Raw genomic sequence first — 19,357 nt, forward strand, 5'->3', positions numbered from 1 at the left:
TGTTTTAATTAAATGTCTTAGAATTTTACGACTAAGACGAAAACAAAGTCAAATCTCATCAGACCGGAAATGATGAGATTAATGAAACATTTCCAAGACACGAATGATCACTCCATGGCATGGATCGAGCTTGAAGAAGAAGGATTTAATTAATACAAGGACAGATCCATTTAAGTTGAACCACCAGACTGGAAAGAATTTAGGAATTGCTTGAAGAAAAAGAGACGCAAGCTAGTTAAATCTTTTTATTATTATTATTAATATACATATTCAGGTCAGTTTGCGCGTATCTCAACCAATTCTACAGGTCTTGAAGTTAACGATCATATAAATCTTCAGTCGCTCTGAGATTTGTGGGACTCGAACTGGTAATTTTTAAAAAGCAAATTTAAAATCTAATCAGTTGAACTACACCTCTCAGAATTAAATATTAACTATACCAAAATAAAAAAGCCTAGGAAGCACTGCTCCACGGCATGAATCACGCTCTAGGTTGGATTTTAGGTCAAGCTACAGGAGCACCGATTATACTAATATAAATGTGGTCCTGTAATTTATATTTGGGCATAGCTGTTAAGCCAAATTTTGGTTAGGTACGAAGGTCACCTTCTAAGCATGAATGAGCCCTCGTTCATGGTTCCAAGGCATGCCTAAAATTAATCAAGGGCACATGCATTGCTCTCAAAATTCTCACCTAATTAGACGGTTTGCTTCTCCTACTATTCAACACATTAATTGAGTTTATGAAATTAAAAAAAAAACCCACTAAACACTACGTAAATGGCCCTAGAATCCTAGAGTATGGATACTTGCCCTTCAGCTACGTAAGTCATTTCACAGAAGAAGATGAAACGCAATTAAATGTATCAAATTGTGAAAAAGATGAAAGTTCCATCAGTACTAGCACATGAACGGGTATCAGTCTTATCGCCATTGTTATGGATAATAAATCACCGTATCTCAGTTGGTACAGTAATTTTTTGTTAATTTTCTTGCCCTTTTCTTCTTCTTTTTTGTTAAAATTTAAATTTATTTTTTTATTTGAAATTAATTTTTTTTTAAAAATTAGATTATTTTAAATGCTTGATATGCTGATATAAAAAACAAATTAAAAAATATATTATTTTAATATATTTTCAAATAAAATATATTATGAAAAAAAACTGTTACCGCAATACTTAATCAGCTACTAATCTAATCACATATATTTTTAAAATCTTCAATTATTATAAAGAGACAAGGTAATCTTTAAATCTTCTTGTAACTTATTTGCAATAATTGCATTTAATGTGATGACTTTTTATACATATATGTGTTAAACGTGGATTATTCAAGTTTTGAAAAATCTTTCTATATTAATGACACTATCTATCTTAATGAAATATATTTAAACTGTTTTTTAATATATATTTTTTTCTAGCTTTTTTTTCGGGTCTCCATATTGTTGGTCCAAATCCTAAAACACAATCAAATTCTATTTCTTCAACTTTACCCTCAATAGACATAGCTTCTTAATGATTTTGTATTGTTAAGCCACTTAGTGGCAAATTTCTTTCCATGTCCTCCAAAGTTCTTGCAAGCAACAAGTGACCACCAACAATCAACAAATCTGAATGGCTTCAATCCCTAATTAACATTCTTAGAACCCATAAGAACGAGGAAATGATATGAATTACCTTTAGGAAGAATGTGAGTATACAATCAGTGAACCACAGAGACCAGGCTAAATTAGCAAAAGCTCTTTCAATACGACTCACTGAACATGATCGGAACTAGCAAAATCTTCAACAAATCAAAGGTAATTTAATCGGAGCATAAAGATTTTTTAAAAAAAAAACCTCAAAAAAGCCATCCCTACTATGGCGGATTCGACCACTACACCTGTATCACATGGTGATAGAGTTTGTTTAAACTTACCTATCAATACCCATGGAAAATCAAAATCAAAATACAGCAAGGTTAAATCTTTCATAGTAAATATCGTTATGAAGAATCATAATCAACACAAAAAAGACATAATCACAATTAAATCCAATAGAGATATAGTACAAGATATCTCGGCGAAATATATATAAAAAGAGTAAAAAAAAAATGTCATCTATTTATATACATATATTATCTAAGATAAATTGCTTCACGTATGTTTTTAATGATAAATGTACTTGTGCCATGCTAAGTGTTTGCTTAAATTGATATATGCATGTGTTATTAAAGGTAAATCACTAACATGATATAAGACAATGATTTAGAACTTGGACCAAAAAACAAGACCAGTCTTCACTTTAGAAACATGGTCGTTGTACTGAGAGGATGGTGAAAAAAAGAGATGGTGAAAAAATACGCACAAGTTGTTTGACATGCTTTCCCAAGCACATTTCGTCAAGAAACCCTAAACTCAAAGCTTTACATATACATCTCAAGACTCAGGAAACAACCATTAAAATTTACGGGTGTTTTGAACTTCAAAGATGCCATGGCTCTCACATGCACCCCAGTTTCGCTTCTGAGTCCCATGAGTCTCATGTCTACATGAGAGAAGGGAGTAGAAACCATTAAAAGAGCACAATTCTCATGAGTAAACCAGAAAAATATAGACCGCAGCGTTTAAATTTACAAGTGACCATTCATCAAAAAGCCATAAATAAAATCAATGCAAGTTTTATCAAAAAAGATAAACAAAATCGAATGGAATAGAGGCTACAATTACAATCCCATGATATTGATCTGAGAGCACACTAATTTTCTACTAATCTAATGTTCTAAATTGGTAATTTCATGATTATCTTTCGAATAAAAAAAATAAGTAAACGTAGAAAGCCTTGAGAGAAGCCTTTACATTATGACTGTGAGGAATGGTAAGAGGACGATGTTCCTATCTTTGCATCTTCCCAACAGAATGTAAATACACCGAAACAGAAACAACTCTGCAAGAACCAGAAAAAAGTCAGCAAACAAAACTTGAGTGCATTTTATCCAGCCTGTATTTAAAGCAAAATAATGCCAAAAACTTGTTATTTTTATAGTTAGGATCATTTTAAATGTTTATATTACAGTCTGGCAAGTCCTAGTACCACACATATTCCATTCACAGAGCAAGAGAATTAAGTGGTTGATAAATAGACTACACAACTGTGGAAGATACAGCAGGCCAAAGGTAACTTACGTTGAGCCAAGGAAAAATGCAAGGGACAGGTGAAAGTCAAATAGAAACACAGAGACAACTGCAGTAAGAAGCATTGCCACTGAGGTAGAATACACCTGCAACACATTGAAAAGCTAAATGAAGATGGAATTTAAAATAAATTATAAGAAAATGTGTTGTTCATGCTCCCCCCCCCCCCCCCTTCTTTTTTTTTTTTTTTTTTTTTTTTTGACATGCAATAAAATTGGAATGTGCACTTTCTGTTCTTTTCAAACATTCAACACAAAATATCAGCATTAAACTAAGGCAAGAGAAAAAATGAAAACAAGTTTTCACATTGATTAAGCCACCAACTAGAGTCTCAACCCCTATCTTTCCTCCAACCAGACTAGAGAATCTAATGCTGAGGCTAAATGGGGTAATGAAGTTTGTAGGTAAAAATTCCAAAATGATTGCAAACTCTCGAAACTTGGTGAATAGTACCAAGGGCCAGAACCCTAGATCTTTCCAGTAGTTGCTAACAGCAATTAATGTAGTAGAATTAAACTGGTGCTCATTGGAAGATATCAAAGAAAAAGATTATCACAGTCATATGCAAGTAAATGGAAATTGGTAAATTCCTGCTACTGTTAAATCACAATTTGCATCTTACCTTTACAATGTTGTCTGCAAACTTCATTACCATGGATACAGCAATACCACTGCACATGAAACAAAATGTTACATGTAAATTTTACATACACACTCAATGAATAAGGAATTTTTTTAATTTACATGAAAGCAGACGCATTACTTAATGACTTGATGTTCTTCATCTCAAACAAATTCTGATTTATTGGCAAAGAGGCGAAAAAATAGATTTATCATCCCATTGAAATAGATTCAAGAAAAAGAACTAATGTTCCAGTCCAATATCTTGATTGATAATGTTAGTAAAGTAATTAGCATCTCTAGCACATTACATATTTTATAAGCACAATAGTGACTTTCAAAGAAATGCAAAAAAATATCAATTAAATGTCCATTTCAAGTGTAGATATTTTTTGTGATATTTATCTACCAAAACTAACTCTTGCAATTGGTTTAAAGAACAGATGAGATCCTAAGCACAAGGCATGGAGCCATCAAAGAAACACTAAGGATAAGGGCACTGGAAGAGTTGAGGGACTGCTATTAATATATCACTTTTGTTGGCAAGTCTGTTTCTACTTAACTTGCAGGAAGGACCCAATTATGCATAACAAAAAAATTCTAACACCAATAGATAATAGTTTGCTACACAGTATATATATCCCAGTACATTCTGAAATGTCCTCAGATATCCCTCCATAGTGTCATCAGAAACAGGAGTCTGTGGCAATAAAGAAGATAACACCAGCAAACAACTCCCGATGAACATGATTAAGCCAGGAAAAATATAGCAAACCTGAGTGCGTGATTGAGTATCATGAGAGTTGTGATCAATGAGTATCCATAGAAGAACCCCCTGGACAACAAATATATAATTGTAAACAACAAGCAATTCAGGTAATTGTGCATAATTATAATTTCAGACACAAAACATTGCTAAAGTGCATGAGATTGCTTCACTAAAAAAGACAGGGACAGGGCATAGAATCATACGATAAAAACAGAAAACAAAGAAAAGCTCAAATTTACTTGTTCACAACTGCATCAAAATCTTGAGTTACTATAGCCAAAGCATTAAAGATCATCCCAAAGACATACAGCCAGAAGTTCTGCACATTTATGTTCCTCGAAGGACGTTTTTTAATTATAGCCTGCCAGAACAGAAGCAAAACTGATCAGTAATAAGAACTTTTTGGCCATACAATTGAGGATTTCAATCAGCACTCATCTCTGTGCATCCTCAATCCAGATAATTATCATAGTCTGAAAATAATCAACTCATGAATTCAGTCTGACTATCGTTCAAGGAATGCTGGCTTTGGAAACTCTCTAAATACAAGTTTGTTTTTAAAACACGAGCTGCATCTCCAAACGATAGTGGTGTAAACTCTGTGCTTTGAAAACTCACCTCAGTGTACACTCCTGCAAAACCACTTAAAAGTGCCATTACCTACAAAAGAATCACCAACTATTATTACGCAAACAAAAAGAAACAATAAATGAAGGCCTTCCATTGTACTGTGAGCATAAAAGATGTAAACAACTCACAATGGCCATCATCCAACCTTGTAAAGGTGTTTCAAGAACATGGTCTGAACTGCAAACAAATTATCATTTTTAGCATGGCAATTCAATAGACTAAAACACCTTTGAATTTCACAATAGGATTACACTTACTGTGACGTGAGGAACAAAGGACATTAAACCCTTTCTTTTCATGCATGGCTATATCAAAATTGATTGATGGTTCGAAATGTTTACCAATATTTCCAAGTACAGGACAGTTTCTAAAAACTAAAAACATATTAGCTTTTGCTATAGATACACGGCATTGAACATTACCTTAACACACGCAATGTTCAAAAAAATATGCCACCTACCACAAGCCAGGATTGATTACTTGACCACAGGCCAGTTTTTTTTTTTTTTTTTATCACAACACAAAGATGCAATATGGATGTCAATCAAGCTGAAACTCTATATATGACAATCACAGAGAAGATTTTGAGTTCAGGATGCCAAAAGATGAGAAACAGTGATGCTAAGAGATGTCTCTGGAACATTTTTATCATAAGAAGCACTAGGAAATGGGATGGTTATCAACTTACGTAGGGTTTAGTTGCGCTGTGGTACAGCCAGCACATAAAAGTATGAAACCAGCCCACTGAACCTCACTTAACCTGAAAAGATTAGAAAAACACAAATATACTTCTCAGGAAAGAATGCCTAGTTTTGCAAAGTCTTTGTTGATTAAAATATCCATCACTAGTTCCATCCATTCACTGAGTTTTAGTGCTTAAATTTATATGCCAATTAAATCTGGCATAAACGGAGTAAAAAAAAAACCTTACTTTCTCTTAAGTATTATTCGATATAAGACACCAGTGCTAATAATATTGAGATTCTTCAATATCTGATAGCCCGGGGCATTGACATAAGCGAAAATGTAATACTGCCACACAAAACACAAAATACATACAATAAGATCTCAGAAAGCAACTTGTCCTCTCTGCTTGTACTTATAACTAACAAACAACTAGGAAAGCTCACCTGAAGCAAATTCTTGACAAGGTAAAGTGCCGCGGGAATGGGGTAAACTTTAACTTCATCGAATGTTGTGCTCAACCTAGTTCGGTAGAAGGATTCAGACAGCATAAGACATTCAACAACAATTAGTTATTCTAATTTGCAGTGCAATTACCAAACATTACATAACAAAAATAAGTGTCAGTATGAGGAGATAAAGACAATCAAAAAATGGGAGGAAAAGTCAATAATCCTAATGTAGCATGAAACACAAGCAAAAAAACTCCTATTGACACAGTTATAAATTCCTAATCTTTAAAAAGGAGAAAGAGAAGCAAATCATTAAAAAATAGTAGACCCTAGAAAAATAACCTGTTATCTTCTGTAACGCCTTCCTTCTTCCATGTTCTTGCCAACGCGGCGAGTGATAATGCACATTTCAAAGTTTCTACCTATTTATAGAAAGAGAAACAAAATTTCAACACAAATAATAACCAAGTAGAAAACCTAGACAAATGCCACCATGTCCTCACCATGAAATTCGCTGTAGTAACACTATACTCATACTTGCCAGCTCGCTTAGACCAAACAATGAGTATTGCTTGTGAACTTGTAAGAATCGTTAATGCAAGCGTAACAACCATCCTAATCCAATCAAACAAAAGATAATTAAAAAAATCCAAAATTTATGAATTATAACTATCCATAAAAATAAAAACAGCAGGCCTTACTTGCGCTTCCAGCGCAACCGGTCAACTGAGCCAGTCGGAAAACTAGTAACCTTGGATGGAGAAACTGCATAAATCAATCAACGGCAGCCAGCAATAAAGTAAATCCATATAGAAATCAGTACAAATAAGCAGTGCATTTCATGTCACAACCATCAAAAAACCACTAAAAATAAAAGCACTCTGCAACCGCAATAGCAAGCAAACACAATCAATCTAATAATAGAGAAGAGATTAATTTACCTCCTCTTGAAGTTACTGCGTCTCCAACAACACCATCCCCAATTTGATCTTCCTGCAAGTCGTATATGAGTTTGGAAAATGCAGGTGGAAAAAAAAAAGTAGAGATTTTACCTCGTCTTTGATTTTCCTGTATTCCATATCGCTTGCGAAATGATGTGTGTTTGATGCTTTGGTTGGATTAGGGTTGCATTGATGGAGAGAAGAGGAGAGGGTTGTTCGTACGAAACAGATCTCTGAACAGTAGAGAAAATTTAACAGATTCTCAACGCCTGCTTCACTTCTCACTTGTTTGAGAAAAGGAATTTTTTTTTTTTTTTTTGCTTTCCAAAATGGGCTGAAACAAATTGGTTACCAATATCTTTTACTACTCAGAAGGGCTCCGAATATGAGTGTTCTTTTGGGCCATAAATGGGCTCAGATCTGAAACAAAATTTGGAATCTCACCAGCTGGCTGAGAACATATGGAGGCTGGGAATTTCTTTTTTTATTTAATTATTTAACGGTTATGGAATTTATTTATTTTTTACTTGATAAAATAAGCCTGTCTTGATTTAATAAATTAACTAAGAAATTCGTGATATTTAGGTTTTTAATGATTTGGTTAATCCAACTAAATTTAATTTAAACTAGCTGAGTAAATACTACCGAGATTTTAAAAAAATTATATTCTTTTAAAAATTACATAGTACATCAATAATTTTTAAATTTAGACAAAAAAAAAATAATTTCCATATATAATATAACACAAATAGCTTAAACTCAAATTAGCTCATCCAAAATTTTCTACCTTTTAAATTGATTTTAAAATCTAATCATCTCTTCTCTCCTCTCTAGAGATTAAAAAATTCTCATAGAAATCAAAATATATTCTTTCGTGTTTCATTTATTTGTTTTTTCTTTACGTATGATCCAAGTTCACTACAATTATGAGTTATAAATTAATTATTTTTACTATTTTCTAAAGTGTTTTTGCCAAGCGTGGAGGCATATAATACCCTTATTGATGGCCATGGAAGGTTGTGTGCTTTTCATAGGTGTTTCCAGATTCTTGAAGAAATGGAGGAAATGGGGTAAAGTCAAATGCCATAAGCTATGGTTCTCTCATAAATTGTTTTATGCAAAATGGAAAGATTCGTCAGGCCAAAATAGTCCCTGGGGATACGGTGGTCAAAGGGGTTTTGCCTAATGCAACAAAGATATATATAATATGTTTATTGATGGTTTTGGAATTCTTTGATAAGATGTTCATCGATGGGTTATTCAAAAATGAAAAGTTAATTATGTAGTCAGTAAAAATTTGGGACTAAAAGATTTAGTTTTTTTATGATTTTATGTTCGAGTCCTGTGGTTGCTAATATGATGATTACTAGAGGCTTACATGGTCATTAACTTCAGGGCCCGTGGAATTAGTCGAGGTACATACAAACTGACCCGAACACCCATGTTAATAATAAAAAAAAAAGTTAAAAGAAGCTAAGGAGGTGCTTCTCTAAATTACTAGCAGTGGTCACAAATCTGATGTGATCACTTACAACTCTTTGATCTCATGATATTTAAAAGCAGGAAGTTCACAAAAATAAAAAGTTAATGATCTGGTAGGTGGTCCAGTAGTAAAAGTTTGGGATTAAGAGGTTTGCTCCCCCTGTGGTCTAAGATTCGAGTCATGTGGTTGCTAATATGATGACCACTGGAAGTTTACATGGTCGTTAACTTCAAGAACCATGAGATTAGTCAAGATACACGCAAGCTGACCTGGACACCCATATTAATTAAAAAAAAAAGTTAAAAGAAGCTAAGGAGGTGCTTCTCTAAATTACTAGCAGTGGTCAGAAATCTGATGTGATCACTTACAACTCTTTGATCTCAGGATATTTAAAAGCAGGAAGTTCACAAAAATGTCTTGAGCTATATGAAACGATGAAGAAGCTAGGCTTAAAACCTACTGTAATAATCCCCTAATCAGCGGATGTTGCAAGGAAAGGATAGAGCTTACAGAGACACTGTTTAATGAAAAAGTTGCAGATAAATTTGTCCCTGATCAAACTGAGAAAATCATTAGAGGGAATTATCTTTATTAATGGGCAGGTATTCTAGATTAAAAATTAAAAATCATTTGAAGTCAGGTGTTCTAGATTATTGCATACAAAAAAATTCAGTTAGAGCTTAATTGAAGGGAATTCTATGGACGATATTTAATTTAATTCTTTAATTGAATTTTGAAGCAGCAAAACAATGCAGAGGTTAGCTAAAGTGTTCTGGCACTCAAGTCTCGAGTGATTGCTTTTTTCGAATTCTATTTGTGATTAGTGCAAGAACTAGGCTGAAAAAGTTAGAAATGAAGGGTTCAAATCTCATTCCACCTATTGATTTTATAATCAATATTTTTTCTTAAAAATAACCAAATATATATTCAAAAACAAAAAAAATAAAACAAATATATTTCCAAACCAGTTGATCAAAAAAATTCAAGATTTAATGGGACAGGATAAATTTTTAATTGTTTAAAAGACACATTAAAGATTCAATTGAAGAAAAATTGGTTGTAATTGAAAAAATTAAATGACTAAGGATGAATTGATATAATTTAAAAGGTCTTATTAATTCAATCAAGGCTTGAATTGAATGAATATCTGATTTTATAATTAATTTTAGCTTTAATTGAAAAGGACTTGAAAATCCAAGGACTATTTTGATAAAGTAGAATTTGAAAAGCTTGTTTAATTTTGTCCATTGACCATTTAAGAAAAAAAAAAAAACCTTTTGATTTGGTTTCGATTGAATCTCAGATTGCATAATCAAAACTTTAAAAAGATTAAAATTATAAAGGCATTGATATTCAAGGACCAACTCGAAATTGACCTACATAAAATGTTGCCCTTTCAATTTATTGGTATAGATACTAAGCATCCTTTTTATCTTCTTCTTCAAAGGCCAAAAAACCAAAAACCCTAGCCGCGAACCTTTTTGATTTCTCTCGACCCTCACACCTCACCATCATCAATTTGTCTAATTTGGGCGTCGTTCTGAGTTGATTTTGTTATCAATCTCTCACAATCTTGGTGTCGTTCGACATTGGTGTTTTTTTGCAAAATAACAAGAAGTTTAATCTTGTTGTCCTTTTTATTTTATTTTTTATTTTTTATTTTTTATTGTTTTTCTCAGCGACCATCTCGTTAACTCTTACAAGAGAGCATTTTCTGTGCTCTCATATAGTCTTTATTTTTATCTTAGCCCCTTAATCATGCAAATTTTGTGCTTAAAACTCCTAGGGTTTGTGTTTTGTTGGTCCTAGAAGCTAGGTCGGTCCTCTTCCCTTAGAAATAAGTCTAAGGTTCGAGAGAGAAAAGGAGTAACAATGATAAATAGGAATATCTAGAGGAAAATATAGGTAGATTAAGAAATTAAAATTGAAAAATATTAGTTTTTTATGGGCTTTTAGGGATTCTCGACAAGAGAATTTTAAGGGTTTTAGTTTTCAAGTCTAAGAAATTAGGGTTTTAAGAGCCTTAAGAGTCTAGCTTTCATTTTAGTTTAATTCAACCCTATCTTTCTCGTAACTTAGATATATGATTTTGTCCTACTGCTCTTTTGTTTTCTTTAATAGTATAGTTCTTATGATTGTAATGATGCATGATGTGATGTAAAAAATGTATGTATCTATTATTGGTCTTTTTTTCATGCATCTTGAGATGCCATATGTTTTTTTATTTAAAAGAATGGTAGTTAATTTGTGACAAGACTCACTTTTCATGAGTAAAATTATGGAACTGTGTGAGTTGTTGATTTGATTAAACTAATTTGAGTTGTTGATTTGATTAAATGATTTGTATGATCATACTCACCCTGATGTAGACTAAACATATCATTTCTTACAAAAAAAAAAAAAAAAAGAAGTTAATAATCTTAAGTCTAATGATCATTTACACTATTGTCATATGAGTTTTTTTCATAAATATAAGTGATATTTTCATATGAAATTTTTATGTGGGTCAGATTAGTATATATATCATTTGACAAGAACCTACATATTAGTTATATGTATTTCTTATACCCCGGCTTATGAGAACATCTGATTTCTTTAACAAAGAAAAGAATATAATATGTATTGGTTTTAATAGTTCTAATTTATATCTTGTCTTAATATAGCATTGATCAAGAGTATTTAAAAATAATGCTTTGATGCAAAAAACAAATCTTATAACTATAATCATTTCATAATTTGTTTTGCAAAACATTTTTGTTCCAAGAATATTATCTTTATTATTTTAATTAAACATAAATGAATATTAAAAATAAAAAAAAATGTATTTATTAAAAATAAAATATGTTCTTTCTTTTTCTTTTTTATAGAGTAAAATCACTACTTTAGCTTTAGAATAAAAAAAATATAACGCTTGTTTAGTCCTTTTAATTTTTTTTAAAAATAGTAAAATTATTTTGATGCGACAAAAAATAATATAACTCTCTTATAAGAGTTTTTTTTGTCATTTTATGTTGGTTTTATTGTAAATACAAAGGTTGTTCAAGGGTATTATTATAATTGATATATATTCAATATTAATTTTTTTTAAATGTTGTCCCATGCAGTGCACGGCAGTATGGGGACGACCCACGTGCCATTCAAGTGGTGCGTGTGGTTCTGGGGCGGTGTTTGGAAGATCTTGGTGCCTTTTACACGATGATCCAACATGTGTACTAGAAAAGTCTCTGGTTTGGTGTCAACAACTATTTTTTTTTTCCTTCTTCTTATCTTTATCCTCTTCAAATTTTATGCCAGCCCTGCAAAATTTCAAACAAACCCCTTCAATTTTTTTCCTTCACATTCAACCCTATCCTTTTGATTTGTTTTTAGAATAAGCTATAAAATTACAAATAAATTTCACACCTATCATTTTTTTTTATCTATAAATAATTTATCAAATTACAATTTTTTTTCAATTTCAACCCCTATCATTTATATATATATATCAAATTACAAATGTTTTTCAATTTCACCCCTATGATTTTTTTAATCTTTTAATTTAGTCATCATTCTTGTAATTGCTATTTATTTTGTTTGGGATCATTTTTAATATATATATATTTTTTCTAATTTCATCATCTTTGAGTTTTTTTTTATCAAGTTTTATCCTCATTCTTTTTTTTTTTTTTTTTGCAAGTTTTTTTTATCAATTTGTTTTCACCAATTTCATCCTTTAAAATTAAATTGGTCTAGAATTAAGCTTTTTGATTGAACCCGAGTCCAAAATTTCAGGAGTTGTGAGTTTTAGAGATTAGATCAAGTTTAGAAGGTTCGTCCGGGTTTTCTAGTTTTTTTTTTTCTTTTTTGAGCTAATATTTTCTTATTTTTTTTTATCATTCTTTTGGGGTTTTGTTTTGTTATTTTTTGTAGTTTGTCTTTTTATTGGGTTAGGCTCCTATATTGTTTTTCAATTCTCACCCTTTACCGGTTTTTAAATATGTAAATAATTTATCAAATTAAAAATGTTTTTCAATTTCATCCCCTATGATTTTTTAATCTTTCAAATTTGATGCTTATTATTTTAATTAATATTTATTTTGTTTGAGATTATTTTTAATTTTTTTTTCAAATTTCATCATCGAATTTTTTTCTATTAAATTTTATCCCTATTCTTTTTGTTACTGTTTTTTTTTTTTACTTTTACAAGTTTTTTTTATTAATATTTTTTCCACGATTTCATCCATCAATATTAAATTGGTTGAAAATTAAGCTTCTTGATTGATTCCGTGTCCAGGATTTCATGAGTTGCAAGTTTTAAAGATTAAAAAGGTTTAAGAGGTTCGCTCAAGTTTGCTTGATTTTTTTTCTCTTTGATTAAGCTGATGTTTTTTTTTATCCTTTTTTATTGGAGTTTTGCATTGTTATCTTTTGCGGTTTGCCTTCTATTAAGTTAACTCTGGGTTCCTTACTAAGACCACCGGTTTTAAAAGTTAACGCAGACTCACCTTTTCTTTTCTTTTTATAAATTGATTTATTTTAATTTCATCTTTTAAATTTTTTTCTCTACTTTTCTTTCCATAAGATTATCTTAATTATATACTCATGATTACGAGGTTTTCGATTTCACCCAATTTAATAAGGTCATTTTTTGTTTTTTTTTTAATTATTTGTCTTACAAATTCACCCTGTAGTATTAGATTGTTTGATAATCCGGATAAACTCAGATTTATTTTTTTGTAATCTTTTTTAGTTGTTTTTTTTATCAATTTATTTGTTTTTATTGTGTTTTTTTAATATTATTTAAATTATTAATTGAACCAATAGATCGTAATCGAATTTCTTTTACCCTGTAACTTTTTTGACGTCAAAACACGACAACAAATCTAGTGTACGTACTAATTACTTTATCCGCGATATGCTACAAGGAGATAATGAAGCCAAATTCAGTATGAAAGAAAGTGAAGTTTCAATTATGAGCACAGTTTATGACAGCTTGGAATCTACACGTTGAGGAGAAAAAAACGCAAGTAAATATTATAATTAAAAAACCAAGCATGTCTTAGATTTAAAGTGTTTTTAATTAAAAATATATTAAAAATAAAATTATATTTTTTTATTTTTAAGTATTAATTTGATGTTTTTTTTCATGAAAAAAAAACAGTACAAGCTTAAAAAGCAGATCAAATAATATTTCTAAACACTCCCAGGAGCCCTTTAGACACTGAGATTTATTTTTATATTCCAATTGAATTTGGAGAGGCAGAGGTATGATATTTTGCACCTTTGCCCCCCGGGAGATGAAAGCCATACTGAAATGCGCAGCTGCAAATGACAGGCTTCTAAACCCCATTTATTTTATTTTGATATTTTGATAAGTTAAAATTAAAAATAATTTTTTAAAAATAAAATAAAAATTATTTTAATATATTTTTAAATAAAAAACAACTGTTACCCCATTACAGAAGTTAGAAGTTAGTTATTATGACCGAGTAAATATTTCTTTTCCTTTTTGTCGTCTTTGAAATTCTCCTTGTTGAAATTCATCTCTCGTTCTTTGGCATGCCCTGTAGCTATTGTACTTAAATATTTCTTTCTAAATATTTTCGTTTAAAGTGCATGTTTATTGCTTGCATGACTGTAACATTCACTTTTCTGTCATCACCTCACACCAGCTGAAGTTTCCCGACAGCCACTACGAAATCTTGTCACATATGTATAGATCCATTACAAGAAATAATTTATAGTGTAAATATGACACTTCAACAGAGCAGGCTCCCAGACGCAATTGAGAGCCAAATTTCATGATTTCCGACATGTATAGTTCTGGTAATCTGGTGAGTGAAGAATTCACTGAGAGGGAATAACCAAATACCTTAAGCTATAACATTTTCTTTTCTTCACAAAGTACATGCTAAAATAAGAGACAGAAAGGAAATAGCTAGATCCCATGGTAGCAGATAAACAGGATTATTTCAAACATCCATTGATTGGGAACGATAAAGAGCCTTGTTTCTGTTATGAATCATTTGGATTTGAAAGGGATGGCCCTGATCACGATCTGGTGGTACAAGGATGCAAGTGCTGCTCCAATGAATGGTCCTACCCAGAAGATCCACTGCAACAAAACAGAATTAGACATTGCTAATGTTTTCCGAGACCTTACGAAGATGAAGTGTAGGAACTAAGAAAAGATGTGCAAGGCTTACGTGGTCATCCCAAGCTTGGTCTTTGTTGTAGATGAGGGCTGCACCAAGACTTCTGGCTGGGTTAATGCCTGTGCCTGTAATAGGAATGGTTGCCAGGTGCACCAAGAACACTGCAAATCCAATAGGCAGTGGTGCCAGGATCTGACCATCCAAATTCAGTCCTTTGGAAATCAATTTCAATTATTAAAAAAACATCGTGAAAAGAAATAACGCTGTTTTTTTTTGCTTACAGGAACATGGGAGTCTCTGGCATTGCGCTTGGCATCGGTGGCGGAGAAGACAGTGTAAACAAGTACAAAGGTGCCAACAATCTCAGCTCCAAGTCCACTGCCCTTGGCGTAACCTGTGCTGACAGTGTTAGCACCACCACCAAGCATCTCGTACTGGCTCTTTTGAAAAGCTTTTACAACAGCGGCTCCGCATATTGCTCCTAGACACTGCATTAGCATGTAAAACACCGCCCTTGTCAACGACAACTTCCTTGCCAACAGCAGTCCAAAAGTCACAGCTGGGTTGATGTGACCTCCTGCACCACCACACCAACGAGAAGCCATTAGTCCCAACCACATTAATGATTTTAACTTCATCATGTTATCTATAACTTATATGATGACAACTTTGGTTACAAGGCCAATACCTGAAATGCCAGCAGTGCAATAGACAAGAGCAAAAATCATCCCACCAAAAGCCCAAGCAATGCCCTGAATGCCAACCGTGGAACACTTGGTGGGGGATTTCGCCACGCCCATGACAGTGAGGACTGTGATGTAAAGGAACAAGAAAGTGGCAACAAATTCAGCAATGCCTGCCCTGTAAAAAGACCATGATGACAACTCTCCAGGCTCAAAAAGTGGCGCTGGAGGTGGATCTGTGTAGTCCTTGACATCTTGGGCTTGAGCAGCCGTTCCTATAGGTTGCCTCTCTCCATACTTATTTGCTCCGACCCGCACATCTTCTTCTCTCCCCTCCATCTTCACTATATCTTTCGCAGTTATGAAAAAAGAATTTGGTCTCACCCGTCTTTTATTACTATTTCCTCTGGCCTTTCTCAGTCAAGTGTTTTGGATCAGTTGAGAGACTCACAAGCTACGAGTAGCGAGCAGGTAGGGTATTTGTAGCTTGAGCCTGGGACAGATGTTTGGCCTGGTGTAGGTAAATTTCTTGTCGTTGTCTTCTCATTGATTGAGATGGAAATGAACTGTACATTGCAATTTCTCCACATGTGACCGACCCTTGAAAAAGGAGCTCCACAATTTGCTGTGCCTGGAAGATCATGAGAAGATTTTGATGTCATTTCTTTCCCATGTGTAACTTTCACTTTACTCGTACAACTTGATGAGCTCATTCTTACCTTTTAATGAAAGTTTGGACCATTTTTTTTCAAGATAGTGACTACAGCAATATGATTGAAATAGCCACTGATGGATTTGGAACGATAGCGGTAGTTCTTGGTAGAAGGTAGAAATCAATGCACATACCGAAATTGCGTTTCTTTTGTACATACTCATAATTGAAACATTTCTCATTGTGTTTCTACATCAATTAATTCTTCTATACGAAGCTATTGATATGTGATCAAACAATATCCAATAAAAATGATATAATTTTTAAAAAACTAAAAAATCAGATTTGATAAAAATATAATAGGATAAAAACATGTCCCAAAATGCTATTATTATTAGAATAAAAAACTCATACCAATTCACAAATAAAAAATATAAGTAAGACACCACAAAACCAGTTATATCTTGATAAGTTAATTCATTTTTTTTCCCAACAAAGAAAATATGTTGCATTACACAGATAAATTAATCGCTGTTAAAAAGTTTAGCTCACAAAATCTTATATAATGGTTTAACTAGTAACCCTAGTGGACCCAAAACTTGTGGGCTAATATTTATTTACTACAATATATCAAAAGTATATTAATTAAGCTCAAACATGAAGAAAATAATAAAAATAACAAATCTGATATATAAATTAAAATTGTTGTATTTAATTAAACAAAATAACCTAAGATAGATAATTTTCTCAATTTAAATAATGTCATAAACAAAATTCTCATCCTAGAAACACTAAGGTCTTTGTTGCCACCTTTAGATATTCAAAATAAGTTAGGAAGTTGATTGTTGAAGTTGCCTCCCGTTTAGTTTTCATGTTTGTATAGGATAACTAATTGTAACTTTAAAGAATCCTTCCCAAATATAAAAATTCTTGTTTTGTTTATTAAATCTTCCTTGTATGATTAAAAAACTCTCAAAATAAGTTGTCATATCCTTTTAGAAAAATAATTCTTGTACCAAATAGAAAATCAATAAGTCAAAATGAAATAAATAACAAAATTTATATAGCATTTTCCAATCTATATCTCAAGGCCTTACTGAATTCTGACTGACCTAAAATTTCACCTAAACATAGAACAATATTTTAGAAAATTCTGGGTAAATTTTTAGCTCGATCCAAAATTATAATTATTGTTGTAAAACTAAAAAATAAACAAAATTACTTTAAAATCTAAATTTCTTTACTCAACCCTTTCTTGTGCCGTATACTTAAATCCAGAATCACATACTCAAGAATGAGAAAGTAGCTGTTGTCATGTATTTTTCCATTACAAATTGAGGGCTGGCCTAATTTAGCTGGGTAGTTTTGCATCCGAAGGAAAAGGTGATGGCTACATTGATTTCAAAATCACTGGTTACTTCAATTTTTTCTTAAGGAAAGTGTTTATGTTTGCTTAATTGAGTTATAAAAAATAAATTAAATCTTAATTGAAGTCATGGAAGTAAGAACCCGATTAAATTTGTATGGTCTTTACTCATATAACATATGGTGTGTGCAGCATTTTCTTTTCCCAAATCAATTATTAATAATCTTACTTCACATCTGATAATTAATGTATTGTTCAATTTGAAGGTTTGATGGTGCAATATGGAGTCCATTACACGAGTGAACCCTAAAGCATATAATAATTGGAATAATCGATGGTAGGTGGCTTAGAGCGTGTTTGACAGTGTGGTTGCGGGTGCTTTTTAAATAGTTTTTCATGCCGAAATACATGTCAATGATGTTTTTTTATTTTTTAAAAATCATTTTTGATATCAGCACATCAAAACGATCTAAAAAGTATAAACCACACTTAATTTTAGCAAAAATAAAATTCAAAATTTAATGAAACGCAGTTACAAACACAATCATAAATTGCCAAAGTTGGCTGAAATGAATTGTAATCTACTTGGCATTCCTTAGTATTTTTCCAAATAAACATAATAATTGCACAATGGGGGTGGGCTGAGAGTGTCGGCACCAAGTGAAAAAAAAATCAATTATAATTATCACGAGTCTTTCAAGGCAGGAACTCAAGTTAATTTGTTCAAATGTCGTTGACTTGCAAAAAAAAAATAGCACTAGAATGGAGGATGGAGGCCCTGAGTGGAACTGCATGTGGTTCAAACAAGGCCAGGTGATCATAAGCCGCAAATGCTTGCCTAAAGCTCACAGAGTATGGACAACCGACTTCTGCCGCCCACATTTAACATAGATTAATTACTTCAACAGTGGTATGTGACATGGAACTTGTTTCCTTGAATAAAATGGATTTTTTAAAAAAAAATTAGCATAGTAAATTTAAAGTTTTGGTAAAATAATATTTTAATTTTTTTTTTTTTGATAAAATAACATATTTTTATTTTATCATGCTTTCGATTAGAGACATTTAATAAATATCGTGCTTTCTAAATACATCAAGATAGTTGTCGGCTTGTCGCGTTTCAGAAGTGCGGCATCAATTAAAATTTAATTTTTTCCCGAGTCAAAAAACACACAGAATAGATACAAATCTACCTCTTTCTCTCCGGATCAACATGCGCTTTCACCACTTATCTCTCTAAAATACCCATTAAACACATTTTTCCCCTTAAAACAACCAAAAATTGAACGCATCATATTTTCTAAGCATCTTTTGATGTTTTTGTATTCAAAATCCATCATTGCCTTTGTTGTCGCTGCCGCCCAACCATTTTTCTAGTTCTATAAGTAAGGTAAACATACTACATTACTATGAATTTGTGTTTGGTTTAGTTGAAATGAAATAATTGTTTAGGTTGAATTTAGAGTTTAGGGTGAATGTAGGGTTTGTCAAATTAATAATAAATTAGTTATGAATACCATTAATTAAAGTTGATTTGATATAGTTGAACGTGAAAATAAGTTAAATTAATTATGAATTAATTATATGTAGCGTTTAATTTTGGATAAGTTGCTGAATTAGAGATTTTTGTGTATTATTGGAATCAACTAATAATGTAATTAACTACTCTTTATGATTTCATGTAATAAAGCATGGATGCAGTATAATTATGATGAATTACATATTGCATTGAATTGTTCATAAGTTGATGAATATGGTATTTCCTTTGAA

The 19,357-nt window shown here is 31.8% G+C and overlaps 2 protein-coding genes across 4 annotated transcripts; both read right to left on the reverse strand.

Annotated features, from left to right (window-relative positions):
- Positions 1 to 1,438: 1,438 nt before the first annotated feature.
- LOC7466056 (CMP-sialic acid transporter 4) lies at positions 1,439 to 7,582 on the reverse strand. Of its 3 annotated transcripts, none has more exons than XM_052447737.1 (16): positions 7,381 to 7,582; positions 7,270 to 7,321; positions 7,030 to 7,093; positions 6,832 to 6,943; positions 6,671 to 6,750; positions 6,323 to 6,398; positions 6,124 to 6,224; positions 5,881 to 5,952; positions 5,321 to 5,369; positions 5,181 to 5,222; positions 4,802 to 4,923; positions 4,569 to 4,628; positions 3,795 to 3,843; positions 3,164 to 3,258; positions 2,837 to 2,924; positions 1,439 to 1,756 (listed from the first exon to the last, which is right to left on the reverse strand). In XM_052447737.1, exons 1-15 carry the CDS (start codon positions 7,405 to 7,407, stop codon positions 2,873 to 2,875), a joined length of 1,053 nt encoding a protein of 350 aa, XP_052303697.1. In that variant the 5' UTR covers positions 7,408 to 7,582; the 3' UTR covers positions 1,439 to 1,756; positions 2,837 to 2,872. The 3 variants fall into 3 exon arrangements, with proteins under 3 accessions (XP_052303697.1, XP_052303696.1, XP_052303695.1); XM_052447736.1 differs by lacking the exon at positions 1,439 to 1,756 and adding an exon at positions 2,082 to 2,525; XM_052447735.1 differs by lacking the exon at positions 1,439 to 1,756 and having other exon boundaries at positions 2,573 to 2,924.
- Positions 7,583 to 14,424: 6,842 nt separating this feature from the next.
- Positions 14,425 to 16,128, reverse strand: LOC7466057 (aquaporin PIP1-2). Its single transcript, XM_002323529.4, has 4 exons — positions 15,575 to 16,128; positions 15,168 to 15,463; positions 14,938 to 15,078; positions 14,425 to 14,846 (listed from the first exon to the last, which is right to left on the reverse strand). The coding sequence occupies exons 1-4, from the start codon at positions 15,906 to 15,908 to the stop codon at positions 14,754 to 14,756; spliced, it is 864 nt and encodes a 287-aa protein (XP_002323565.3). The 5' UTR covers positions 15,909 to 16,128; the 3' UTR covers positions 14,425 to 14,753.
- Between the last annotated feature and the right edge of the window lie 3,229 nt (positions 16,129 to 19,357).

Source organism: Populus trichocarpa, chromosome 16 (genome assembly GCF_000002775.5).
Source record: "Populus trichocarpa isolate Nisqually-1 chromosome 16, P.trichocarpa_v4.1, whole genome shotgun sequence".
In the NCBI taxonomy this organism is placed as follows: Eukaryota; Viridiplantae; Streptophyta; class Magnoliopsida; order Malpighiales; family Salicaceae; genus Populus; species Populus trichocarpa.